The sequence below is a fragment of the Rhinolophus sinicus genome, chromosome 12 (assembly GCF_057876585.1).
Source record: "Rhinolophus sinicus isolate RSI-liver-muscle chromosome 12, RSI-T2T, whole genome shotgun sequence".
Lineage (NCBI taxonomy): Eukaryota > Metazoa > Chordata > Mammalia > Chiroptera > Rhinolophidae > Rhinolophus > Rhinolophus sinicus.
Genome location: NC_142512.1, coordinates 23,056,763 through 23,070,407, shown reverse-complemented (window position 1 = coordinate 23,070,407; position 13,645 = coordinate 23,056,763). Strand labels below are relative to the sequence as shown.

Below are 13,645 nucleotides of genomic sequence, written 5' to 3'. Positions count from 1 at the left end.
TACTGATGGAAAAACTGAGAAACCAGATTTCTACACCTACGGAAAACATCCTTTGAGAATGAGTTAATAAAGACTTTTTCAGGTAAATAGAACCTAATATAATCCATTACCAACAGACCCACTCTATAAGAATTGCTAATGAAGTGCTTCAGGCTGCAAAGAAAGAAAAACTTGAATCAAAACATCAAAAATCATGAGTATACGGGTAAACATAAAAGTCAACTTTTTATCCTCATTTCTTTAAATCATATATGACTGGCTAAAGCAAAAAAGAAAAGAGAGCACTGTATTGGGGGAATTTATAATATATGTATGTAAGTGTAAAACATTTGAAAATTAAAGCACAAAAAAATACAGGGATGGTAAGTGGACTCACACTTTTGCAAGGTTCTTATATTCTCTGTGAAAAGATAAAAATGCATATTTAAGAAATGCGTATAGAAACTACTAAAAAATATGTCCTAAGCAATTTCATGTGGCCTGGAAACTACACACCAATATCCTTCATGAATGTAGACACAAAAAGCCTTAACAAAATATGACCAAATCAAATCCAGAAATAGATAAAGGACATTACATATTATGACCATATTATCCTAAGAATACAAGACTGTTCTGACATTCAAAAATCAGTCAACATCATTCACCATATTAACAAAATTAAAAAATAAACTGTATGATTGTCTCAAAAGAGAGAAAAAGTATTTGATAAAATTCAGACCTACTCATGATAAAAACTCTCAACTAACTGATAAAGGATGTCTATACAGCCAATATCATACATCATGGTAAAAGAATGAATGCTTTTCCCCAACATCAGGAACAAGGCAGAGATGTCCACTCTAACTTCTATTCAACAGTGTACTGACGGGACACTGGCACTAACCACAGCAATGCGGCAAAAAGGAATTAAGATACAGATTGGAAAGGAAGAAATAAAAGTGATTTTAACTGACATGACTGTCAATATTGAAAATTCTACGGAATCTACTACTACAACAAATAAATGAGTTTATAGCAAGGTCATAGAATACAAAAATCGATTGTATTACTATATACCAGCAATAAACAATTGGAAATTGAAATCCTAAAATACCATTTACAAGAAAAACATAAAACATGAAATACTTAAGACTACATTTAACAAAATACGTGCAAGGTTTGTGTAATGAAAACTACAAAACATTGCCAAAAGAAAGTAAACCTCTCAGTTCTCCTGAAATTGAGCTACAGATTCAATGCAATTTCCATCAAAACACCAAAATAAACTGTAAAAATTGGCAAGCTGTTTCTAAAATTAATAGAGAAATAAATGACATATGATAGCCGAAACAATTTTGCAAAAGAACAAAGTTAGAAGACTTACACTCCTTAGTTTCAGGACTTACTAAAGAGCTATAGCAATCAAGACAATGTCATATTTTCACATGGATAAAGAAAATAGTTAGACTCATACATGGTCTATTGATTTATGACAAAACTGGAAAGTAATTTATTAAAAAACAAATTGTTTTCAACAGTGCTGGGACAATTGGATACCTATTGAGAAAACAAATCTCATGTCTTACCTCATATTGCATACAAAACTTTAAATAAATCAAAGTCCTATATGTCAAAACTACAAAACTTCTAAGACAAAATCTTTGTGGGGGCCAGCCTGGTAGCCCAGACGGTTGGAGCTCCATGCTCCTAACTCCGAAGGTTACGGTTCGAATCCCACATGGGCCAGTGGGCTCTCAACCACAAGGTTGCTGGTTCAACTCCTTGAGTCCCGCAAGGGATAGTGGGCTCTGCCCCCTGCAACTAAGATTGAACATGGCACCTTTAGCTGAGCTGCCTCCCAGATGGCTCAGTTGGTTGGAGCGCGGGCTCTCAACCACAAGGTTGCCGGTTCGACGCCCGCAAGGGATGGTGGGCTGCACCCCCTGCAACTAGCAACAGCAACTGGACCTGGAGCTGAGCTGCACCCTCCACAACTAAGATTGAAAGGACAACAACTTGACTTGGAAAAAAGTCCTGGAATTACACACTATTCCCCAATAAAATCTAAAAAATAAATAAATAAAAAGCTAATTAAGAAAAGCAAATACCTGAACCTAACATAATATTGTATGTCAACTGTAACTGAAAAATAAAAAATTATTAAAAACAAAAGCAAGCATACACACACATACACACACACCCCCACCCACTACCATGGCTAAAGTTAAAAAGACTGACAACAGCTGACAGAATTCTCATGCACTGAAGACCTATTTGGCAGATTCTTTAAAAGTTAAGCAACTAACATAACGCAGATGACTGGTGGAACAGCATGGATAAATATAAATAACATAATGTTAACTGTTAGAAACCAGATACAGTAGGACACATAATGTTTCCTATTATGTAAAATTTCAGAATCAACAAAACTAATATTAAGGTTAATATACATTAGAATAGTGGTTATTTCTGGTGGGGAGGGGAGTGCTGAATAAAAAGGGCTCATGGGAAGTTTTAGATATGATGGAAATGTTCTATATTTTGATCTGGATGATGGTTACATGAAGGTTTACATATGATAATATTCATCAGATTGTATACTTAAGGGCATTTTAACTAGATGTAAATTTCACATAAATAAAGCGCCGTTACTATGAAAAAAACCTAATAGACATTGGAGTCTAATAAAAATTTGAATTTTGAAAAATAAATTTTAATTAAAAAAAATAAACATAATAACCAGAAGTTTCCTAAAACTCAAAAATTTTAACATATTCCTTACTAACCACATTTTAAAATGAAAACTATCACAATAAACCACCTTTCACACAATTCTGTCACATAATTTATGACCACCAAAATTCAAAACTTACCAGTGAAGGAGTATTGAAATTAATTTCTTCAAAGCAGCCATCAAACATTAAACTAAATGTTGGATCTATAGGAAAAAAAAATTTTTTTAAACATGAAGACCAAGAAATTACTTTTTCTAGTTATACTTTTTCTATGGAAATATTCTGTTATTTTATCAGTAATAAAAATAAAGTATCATGTCAACTATAAAATGACAGAAATTGAATTTCTATTTTTGACCTAAAGTAGCTATGATCTTTTAATTAAACTACCATCTAATGTGATTACTATAATTTTTAGAGTACAAAAACTGTCAAATGGGCCTTTAATTTGTAAGTGGAGTCTAACAAACACATTTTCCTATAGAAATCCATAGCAGAGGTAGTATACTGAACATTTGCAATGAAAAATGTTAGAAAACAATATTATAATGCACTATTTATAATAAAATAAAGAAATTATATGAGTTTTAAAATTAAACACTGAATGCTAATTATTAGGAAGGTAGACCGATTCTGTTAGGCTGATGATGGTTTACTTTAGCTATAATAGGTAATAATCCATATGAAAGTGGTATGAGGGATTAAGGAATGGCTAAGTTCAATATTAAGGAACTGCAGAAAGGTTGGGTTCCATAAAAAATTGTGACCAACAAATGAGGATTGGTGATCTAATTGTAGGTATGAGGAAGAGGCAAAGAGAAGGATATGTTATTTCCCCTACCAAAGCCCCTTCACGGGTTAGTCCACAATTCTCGCTATCTGTATTCTAGGCTGCTGTTGGTTTCCTAAATACCTAACATCCAACATAGTGATTCAAAGTAGTACCCATTCTTAAAGTCATTGCCATTTGCAAGGTACTATATTAATTTTATAATTACTCAAGGCTGTCAATCAATTGCAAATTTTTAAGAATTCTTAGTTTAAAAAGTGATCTAGGAGTCTCATTTTAGAAAAAAGGGCTTTAAATTCTAGCAGACCTTTAAAAAAACATTTCAACCTAAAATTAGAAGCTTTTCCAAAATATTTTAACCAAAAGTGATTAATTGTATAATCATTGTTACCTACCACTTGTAGTAAGGATTACAGGTCTTTTAGTTGTTGCCATGAATGTTTTGATTGCATTCAAAAACCCAGCATCTTCTTCAAAAATGACATCAACCTAAGAATCATTTATTAGAATATTAATGTATTAAGTAACAATACACATACTGGATATCAGTTATGTATATAGTAGATACTCTATATGTCTGTTAGAGACAAAATTAATGAATTTATGAACAGTGTGAATTCAGCCTATGCTAAAATCTTGCAATTCCTTACAATATAAGCAAAAAAAAAAAAAGATCAAACATTAAACCAAAGAAAGGCAGTCACCTGTAACTGGGTAAGTGTGAGTCAGAATCATTTCTAAAATCATTGAACAATAATTAATAACCCAGGATTGCATTAATCATCTTCCAGAAAAATTCTTCTATGGTTTACAATTTTCCTTGCTTTCATTTTAAGTAGATACAAGTATTCCTGACTTTCTTGGCTATTTTATAATACTTTACAGCAACACATACAATCATCTTTAGAATAAGTTTTTATCATGAGATAGCATAAATGTATACCTCTGTAACCCTACCTCCTCAAAAAGAATGAGAGATGTTGCATTTTTCTTGCTGGGTTCCTCAGCTCCAAATTCTTTGACATTTGAATTAGTTGTGTTTGTAGATTTAGTCTGAATAATTTGTTTCTGTTCAAAAAACGTTTTGATTCCTGTGTAAATAAAATATTAATATTTTATGTAAAATCCACTTGTAATAGGACAGTGGATATTTCCACAGATAAGCTCAAACTGAAATCCTCTATCAAAACTGAAACAAAGTGGGTGGCCAGATGGTTCAGTTGGTTAGAGCAGGAGCTCTCAACAAGGTTGCTGGTTCTATTCCCCCATGGGATGGTGGGCTGCGCCCTCTGCAACTAAAGATTGAAAATGGTAACTGGACTTGGAGCTGAGCTGTTCCCTCCACAACTAGATTGAAGGACAACGAATTGGTGCTGATGGGCCCTGGAGAAACACACTGTTCCCCAATATTCCCCCCCCAAAACTTTATAAAAACAAAACAAAACAAAAAACTGAAACAAAATATCAAACTCCTGTATGGAGGACCTTCAGCATCACTAGGTTTAATAAAGAGCAATAGGAACTCATGAATGTATGGATCAGGGTCATTAGTATTAAAAATGTCAAATTTATTTTCTCAATTTAATGTCTTACCTTTATTATTTTCCAGAAGTTCTCCTATTTCTTCATTATTTTTTGGCTTGGAAGACACTTTAAAATAATTTACCAAAGTTTTAGGTGGAAGTGCTCGCTTTGGTCCACTACTTTGTGGTGATGGTGGAGGAAGTTTCCTTGGTGATGTAACAACTTTCTTAGGAGAACTTAATTTTTCTGCCAAAAACAAATTGCACTTAAAGATAAATATTTTAAAAATTAAACAAATAGCAAAACTGAGTTATCCACAGTCTATATTTCTACTCTTATCAGTTAAAAATCAAAGATACAGAAATTTTCTCATTCTTACATTCAAATACTCTGTACACTCAAATATTACTGTATTGTTAGTTATTCTATCAGTAGAGAAAGTAAAACCAAACGTACATTCTTGAAGCAAATAATAATAATCCCTCCACTGATTTCTCTACACCTATGTGAGGTTAGAAAAAGCTAGAGGGAAAGTGATAACGGTACATACTGAGCACATTACAGAACTTTGTTGTCCAACTTCAGCTTAGCCTTACAGTAAATTGATACTGCAAGTAAACATGTTTTTCTAAAGGTGCTGTGGAGGATGGATACAAAGTTAAAAAATAAGTGGCTGATCTCTCCCAACCCAGAAGCCGATGGCGCCCAGCATTTATTCCAGAGCATGTCCTTTTCTCCCCTCTAAGAACCCTGATTCAGTCCTTACATGTCCTAATTATCATCATACGGCTGCGGAGCAGAATCGCCTACACATACCATCTTATGAGCACAATTCCATGGCTGTGTCCTATTCTTTTTTTTTTGCATACCCTGTCTCCACAGATCTTATTATATACCTTGCATCTTATAGATGTTTGAAATACTTATTGAAAATTTTGAGTTTGAAAAAATTATCATAGACATCATAAAAACAGGGCATTTTAACACAAGGTAAGAGACGGATAATCTTAAAATAAAAAATATTTCTTCATATTGAAAAGATTTCAATTTGTTAAAAAACTCACGAGTCTGTCCTTATTTTTCTACTTTTGTCATGAACCAAGGATTGCTTGATCATGGACTGCCATCAGTCCAAAGATTGGTTTTAGAAAATATACACCAATTTTCACTTTAAGATATTCATAAGTGGGGCAGCCGGTTAGCTCACTTGGTTAGAGCGCGATGCTCTTAACAACAAGGTTGCCAGTTCGATCCCCACATGGGCCACTGTGAGCTGCGCCCTCCACAACTAGATTGAAACAGCTACTTGACTTGGAGCTGATGAGTCCTGGAAAAACACACTTAAAAAATAAATTTAAAAAGAAGAAAAAAAACTTCATCTTCATCTTCTGAATTACTATAAAATTTTTTTTAAAAAAGATATTCATAAGTACTTGGCTAAATTTTATCAGTATATTCTTTCAAAAAAATTTTCCACCAAAAGGTCAGTTCCTTGGAGAAATAGCTAATTCTAGGTTGGGGGCATCATTTTTTTTTTTTTTTTAATTTTATGGGGAATATTGGGGAACAGTGTGTTTCTCCAGGGCCCATCAGCTCCAAGTTATTGTCCTTCAACCTAGTTGTGAGGGTGCAACTCAGCCCCAAGCCAGTTGCTGTTTTCAATCTTAGTTGCAGGGGGCACAGCCCACCATCCCATGGAGGGAATTGAACCGACATCCTTCTTGGTGAGAGCTCGCGCTCTAACCAACTGAGCCATCAGGTGCCCCTCTGGAAGCTCAGTGGCAGCCCATTGTCTTCAATGTAGTTGTGGAGGGCGCAGCTCACTGGCCCACGTGGGAATTGAACTGGCAACCTTGTTGTTGAGAGCTCGTGCTCTAACCAACCAAGCCATCCGGCCGCCCCCTAGGTGTGGGACATCTTAACAAGCCAGAAAGCAAGAGAAATATCTAACCTTTCTGGGGCTATGTCAAAAGGACACAATCCAAATGAAAAATGTTTCCTGCTAGCCGTAGATGAGGTATCATGAGCACAAAAAGAAAAAAACAGATAGGTTTCTGCTCCTGGCCAAGATACAGATTGGATTTACCCACCCATCTGAAATAACAACAAAACACTGAAAATAATATGTGAAACAATGCTTTTCAAGACTTTGAATACCATGCAACAAAGGACAGTGATGTCTGAGAGATAAGAAGCAAATAAGGTGAACCCTAGAGATTGCCTAGCTTACTGCCTTGAGAGAATTTCCAGGCCACAGTGAGGAGGGGGAACTCAGTGCAGAGGTTTCTCTGAGTTGTGGAGACTGAACTTGGGAGTCCTAGGAAGGCAAGGGAGATAGAGTTCATATGACAGAATACCAAAGAGAAGAGAGCTACACAGAGAGCTCTGGAAATCTGCAGAAGTTCCCACTCAAGTCTTCAGTTGAGTAATGATCAGTGAAGGTTTGGAGGAAATAACCTGCAAGGCTCACAGAGAGTTGGGAAAGTTACTCTTCCCACTAGACAGAATGGCAAACTTCCTAATTAATGGGACATTGAACAGAGTACTCAGAAGGACTTTGCCTAAGTAATGGGGTCAAATTAGCTCCAGACTGAATGCTGCTATGTTCTCACTTAATACAGCATAAAAGATCTGAAAAGATCAAACTTTCAATGTAGCTTAATTGCATCACAGAATAAAATTCAAGAATAATTACAGGAATGCAGAAATATCCAGCATCTAACAAGATAAACTACACAAAGTCTGACATATAAGCAAAATGATCAGGCATCCAAAAAAGCAAGAAAATAATCAATCATGGCGGGGCAACGGGGGTCAGGGTGGGGGAAATCAATCAATTGAAACCATGTCAGAAATAACACAGATGATAGAATTAGATCAGAGCAATAAAACAGTTTTTATAACTGTATTTCATGTTCAAAAACTGATAGGAAAGATTGGGCATGGTAATACAGAAGATATAAAAAGGACCTAAATCAAGCATCTAGAAATGAAAACTATAATGTGTGAAATGAAAAATATACTGGATGGTACTGGCAGCATACTATATACTGCAAAAGTAAGATTTGTGAACTTGAATAAATAGTAATAGAAACTATCCCAAACAAAACACAGAGGGGCAAATGACTGAAAAGCTGAACAAATAATAAGTGAGCTGTAAGAAGAGTTCAAGTGATCTAAAATATACATAACTGGAGTTGCCAAAGAAGGAGTGCAGGACATAAAAAAATATTTGAAGAGGTAATTGTTAGCAAGGATGTGGAGAAAAGGGAACCTTTGCACACCGTTAGTTCAGCCACTATGGAAAACAATATGAAGATTTCTCAAAAAATTAAAAATATATCTACGAGGGGTGGCCAGTCAGCTCAGTTGGTTAGGGCACTGTGCTCTTAACAACAAGGTTGCCAGTTCGATCCCCACATGATCCACTGTGAGCTGTGCCCTCCACAACTAGATTGAAACAACTACTTGACTTGTAGCTGATGGGTCCTGGAGAAACACACTTAAAATAAATAAAAAGTTAAAAAAAAAATCTATGATAAGATCCAGCAATTCCACTTTTGGGTATATGTCCAAAGGAAACGAAAACAGGATATCGAAAAGATATATGTATTCTCATATTTACTGCAGAATTATTCACAATAGCCAAGGTCTGGAAACAACCTAATTGCCCATAAGTAAATAAATGGATAAAGGAGATACAGAGGGTGCCAAAAAAATGTATACACATTTTAAGAAAGAAAAAAACTATTAAAATTGTAATACTCAATATATACCGATAACAAAAGATGAATACAAGTCACATTTGACTTCTGCAATTACAAGAGGTGATCAAAGTGGTTACCACCAGCGTCCAGACACTTCTGATTATGGTGAACTACTGCTTGAGCAACGTTGACAAAAGTGTCCACTTATATACATTTTTTGGGCACCCCTGGTATATCCCCAATGGAATATTATTCAGACATGAGAAAGAAGGACATCCTGCCATTTATGACAACACGGATGGACCTTGAGCACATTATGCTAAGTGAGATAAATGACACGGGGAAAGACAAGTACTTATGATATCACTTATATGTGTAATCTAAAAAAGCCAACCTCATAAAGGTCGAGAGTAAAATGGTGGTTACCAGAGGATAGTAGTGGGCGGATAGGACAGACATTTAAGGGTACAAACTTGCAATGAGTAATAAATCCTAGAGATCTAATGTATAGTACATATAGTGAATACAGACAATGATATTATATTACAATCATCAAACTTCCTGAGTGACTATATTATTCCAATCACTAAAAAGAAATGATAATTATGTAACGTGATAGAGGTGCTAATTATGGATACAATGGCAAACATTACAATATGTAAAAGTATTGAATTAACACATTATACACTTTACATTTACACAATGTTATATGCCAAATGTATTTTAATAAAAAAGAAAAAAAAACAATGGTTAGAATTTTTCTAAATGTCATAACTATAAGCCCATACATACAAAATACCCAACAAACCCCCAAGCACATGAAATATTTTAATATACACCAATGTATATTATGATCACAAGCGCTTAAAACTAGTGATAAAGAGAAAATCTTAAAAGCAGCACAGAAAAAGGAACACAAAGGATTGATACACGTTAAATAAATACAAATCCATGAGTTCACAGTAATACTAAAAAAAATAAATAAATAAAACTATACAAAAACTCACTGGTTCACTTCAGAGACTAGGGCACCGTTATTCTAAGAACTGGTAAGTAAAAGGAAAGAAGGAAGCATTTCTCATGCCTTTCCTGTACAGACTGTATTTCAAAGTATCCAAGAAGGTGATGAGAAATAGTGCTTCTTAGAATTCTAATAAATTAAGAAAGGTTGAGTGAATTACAAAATCACCATTTTTTAACCCCTATGAAATGAGTCTACTAGACAAAGATCATTCATGGCTCCAAAATACCATTAAATAAGAGAGTGATAAAGAACTTGATAATGGATGGATTCAAATGAAAACAATTAAACTCATCAATCAATTTTAATATCACTAAAAGTGGGATGACCAGTCGTTATGTATCTCCTGTTATGATGCTATAGGAAATACATACAGCCCCGCTTATGCAGTAGGTTGGTGCAAAAGTAACTGAGGTTTAAAGGGATAAAAAAAAATTGCAAAAAAACGGCAATTACTTTTGCACCAACCTAATATATATGCTAACCCCAAAACGGAACCTGAATGTAATCAGGCCACAGATCCGAACCGCCAGTTTGTAAGATATATAGGGAAGAGGAATATGCTAATACCATGAAGACACAATCAGCCAAATCCAGAACGTGAGAAATTTTATGACAAATGACCCATGTTCTTCAACTAAATGATATGAAAAGAAAGGGTGAGGGAATTGCTAGAGATTAAAAGAAACTTAAGAGACATTAATCAAATGTAAGATGTGGGCCCGTTTGGGATTCTGATTTGAACAAACCATTTGAAACAACATAAAACTGAAATTAGACTATGTATTAGATCAAATTAAGGTATATGATTAATTTTATTAGATATAAATTTTAATTTTATCTGATTATGATACTGTGGTTGTTTTTTAAAAAGTCCTTATCAGTTAGAGATACCTATTAAAGTCTATACGGGTAAAATTATATGATGGTCTTGACATTTGTTTTCACAGAGTCCAGGAAAAATTTTAAAGGCATGTGTATATGTAGGAAAAGATTAAAAATGGGTATTAAAATGCTAATTTAAAATTTTCTTTCTTAGACTTGATTTTTTTAAAAAGGTATGGCAAAGAAAACACTGTACTTACTTGGTGACTTGCCTAAGTTGTAGCTATTAAAAAAACAAGGTTTTTGTGAGTTTACACCTTGCTTGTCTACTTGATGGGACTGAGTGGCTTCCTTCAGTTGAGACAGAATTTGCCTTCCACTGCGCTGAGAAGAGGCATTCACTTCAAATATCTAAAAGAATGTATGAAAAAAGACACAATGGTTTATATTTTCTTTTCATTCAATTACTACACTCACACTGCTCCACTGTAGCTATTACTAACCTTAAATCCAAGCTCCTGAGCACAAGCATATACGGCAGCAGTTTTCCCCACTCCCGTTGGCCCTGTTATAAGAACAGTATTGCAAAGGCGATTCTCTTCTTCATCTGAACTGCCTTTAAAGTCTATTCTATCCGACAGATCTGAAAAATAATTCAAATGCACATCAGATGATAATTGCTTAGGCAGCAAATCTACCTCACCAAACCCAATGATCAAATCCCACAAACTTCTTTCCAATAAAGGCTGGAAATTTAATGGACAAAAACTAGAAAACCAAATACAAAATACCAATTAAGAAACTTTATAAAAGTTTTTAACTAATCTAACTTCAAATAAATGTCAGTGAAATGTAAAAAACATGACTCAAAATACCTTCCTGTTTCTCATCTCTTTTTCCCTTCAAATTTTGTTTTTCTTCCAACTCAGCTCTTCTTTTCCAGTCTTTCAACCAACTGCCATAAGAAAATGTATGTTAATGAAAGTAATTCATAGAATATAGGTATCTTTTAGACTATATTTTGAGATGATTTAGCACAGGGGGGAGGGGGAGGATATGGCATATTGTTAGTTTTTAAGTACTCCATAGCACTTTTGAATCAACTAAATAGTAAAACATTTTTATATGAACATGAATATTTTAAAGTGAAGTAATTTTTGCCTAAATATACAAGACTATATGTGCAAGCATATTCACTGCAACATTGTTTACATTAGCCTCTAAAAGAAAAATCCTAATAGAACATCAGTAGGGGAAAAAAAAGCACATCATTACGGTACACTCATATAAGACACCAGTACAGAGCAACTAAAAAAAACTTAGGTGGATTGTGCGATAACATGAAAGATGTCTAATATATAATGCTAAGTATAAGAAAGATTAAGTTCTAGTCTGGCGCTAGACTACCTGAATTTAAATTCCAGCTCCACCACTTTCTAGCTGTGTGACCTTAGACAAATAACTCAACCTCTCAACCTCTCTAGGCCTCATTCCCCATCTGAGATAAGGACAGCACATTTACCCTCATATTGTTTGAAGGATTAAATGAGCTAAGAACAATGCAAATACTTAGAACCATGTCAAGCTCAAGGTGTTAACTCTTATTATGGATTACAAGTCCTTACAAGAAATCCTTTGGGCCAGGTGAGTTTTAGAATTCAGAATTTTTCAGATATTGGAAAGGTAATTTGGTACACATACCACATATTACAGAATACCTCTAAAGGGGTCTGTGGCAGTACATCCATAATCATTTAATATTTACATTTTTAAAAAAATGTATGAAGTACAAAGTGGGATCAATAAAAACCATAGTAAACTTTATGTAACAAAGCTAATAAGCTTTCAGTTTTCAGAACTTTTTGGATATGGGAAATGTAGACAAAGGATTATGGACCTGAATTAGTAGTAATATGATCTCATTTGTTAGGAAGAAACTAATATATGCATACATGTTTACAAGAAACCTTTAATAGTGGATTTACCACTGAGGAAAAGAGAGGGATACTTCATTTCCCTGCACACTTTCATCAAGATCTCTCCAAGGATACTGAGTCCAAAAAACCCAGGATCGTGAAGACAAGTATGCCTCCACCTTTACCAAGTGAGGCTGAGGAAAGCCTCCTTCTCCTGGTAAGGCCTGTACTGACTAGACATTAATAGAGGGGCTTGCTTTTCATCATGAGAGTGTCCTAGACTAGTTGCTCTCAAATGGGGTTCAGGGAGGTTCCAAGACCCTTTCAGGGGATCCTCGGGGTCAAAACTGTTTCCCAACAACGCCAAGCCAGTTGTTTGCCTTTTCCACTCTCATTCTCTAACTGGTGTACTGTTCAGAGGCTACAGGACGTATGATAACATCACCCAACGGCTAATGAACATGTGCTTGACATCTTAGGCTTTAAATGTCTCTTTCAACTCCTAATACATAAATGTCCATGGGTATAACAGAAGTACTTGGGGGTCTAAATTACAATTTTTAAGAGTGCAAAGGGGTCCTGAGTAGGAGTGCCAGAATTAGGAAATAAAAACACAGGATACCCAGCCTAATCCAAATTTCAGATAAACACAGATAATGCTTGGGATACACTCACATTAAAAAATTATTCATTGCTTATCTGAAATTCAAATTCAACTGGGAGCCCTATATTTTACCTGCCAATCCTAAGCCAATGATCAAAAAGTTTGCGAACCACTACCCTAACAGACAGCATGATGAATCAAGGATACTTACTTTTCACTTAAAAACTTTAAAAAAAAATTTTAAAGATTTTACAGGTACTGTATTACTTTATATTTCTAGATTTTATAATAAAATAAAATAATAAAACGATTCATAAACTATTTCTCATTTCCTTTACAAATTTTACCAACCTATGTAACTTTTTTATAGCTAGCTCATTGCCTACAAGTTCACTGGCGTTCTGAGGTTGATACTTTTCTGTCCAAAGCATGTCTTCAGTTCCAGAATCTAAAGCAAAAAATATACATTAAAGTATTTGTTCCTTGACATAAGCATATTTTCTTAGACATTAACATTATTGTTTCATGTAATAACTGTATG

At 34.5% G+C, this 13,645-nt stretch overlaps 1 protein-coding gene across 1 annotated transcript in view; it reads right to left on the bottom strand.

Annotated features, from left to right (window-relative positions):
* ATAD5 (ATPase family AAA domain containing 5) overlaps positions 1-13,645 on the bottom strand; it is a 37,415-nt gene that overhangs the window by 7,376 nt on the left and 16,394 nt on the right. Inside the window, exons 11-18 of the mRNA XM_019750733.3 lie at positions 13,456-13,552; positions 11,460-11,539; positions 11,088-11,227; positions 10,845-10,995; positions 5,101-5,277; positions 4,465-4,598; positions 3,903-3,996; positions 2,856-2,920 (exon numbers count right to left, since the gene is read on the bottom strand). Of these exons, the coding sequence (XP_019606292.3) occupies positions 2,856-2,920; positions 3,903-3,996; positions 4,465-4,598; positions 5,101-5,277; positions 10,845-10,995; positions 11,088-11,227; positions 11,460-11,539; positions 13,456-13,552 (938 nt within the window). The remainder of the gene's footprint in view (positions 1-2,855; positions 2,921-3,902; positions 3,997-4,464; positions 4,599-5,100; positions 5,278-10,844; positions 10,996-11,087; positions 11,228-11,459; positions 11,540-13,455; positions 13,553-13,645) is intronic.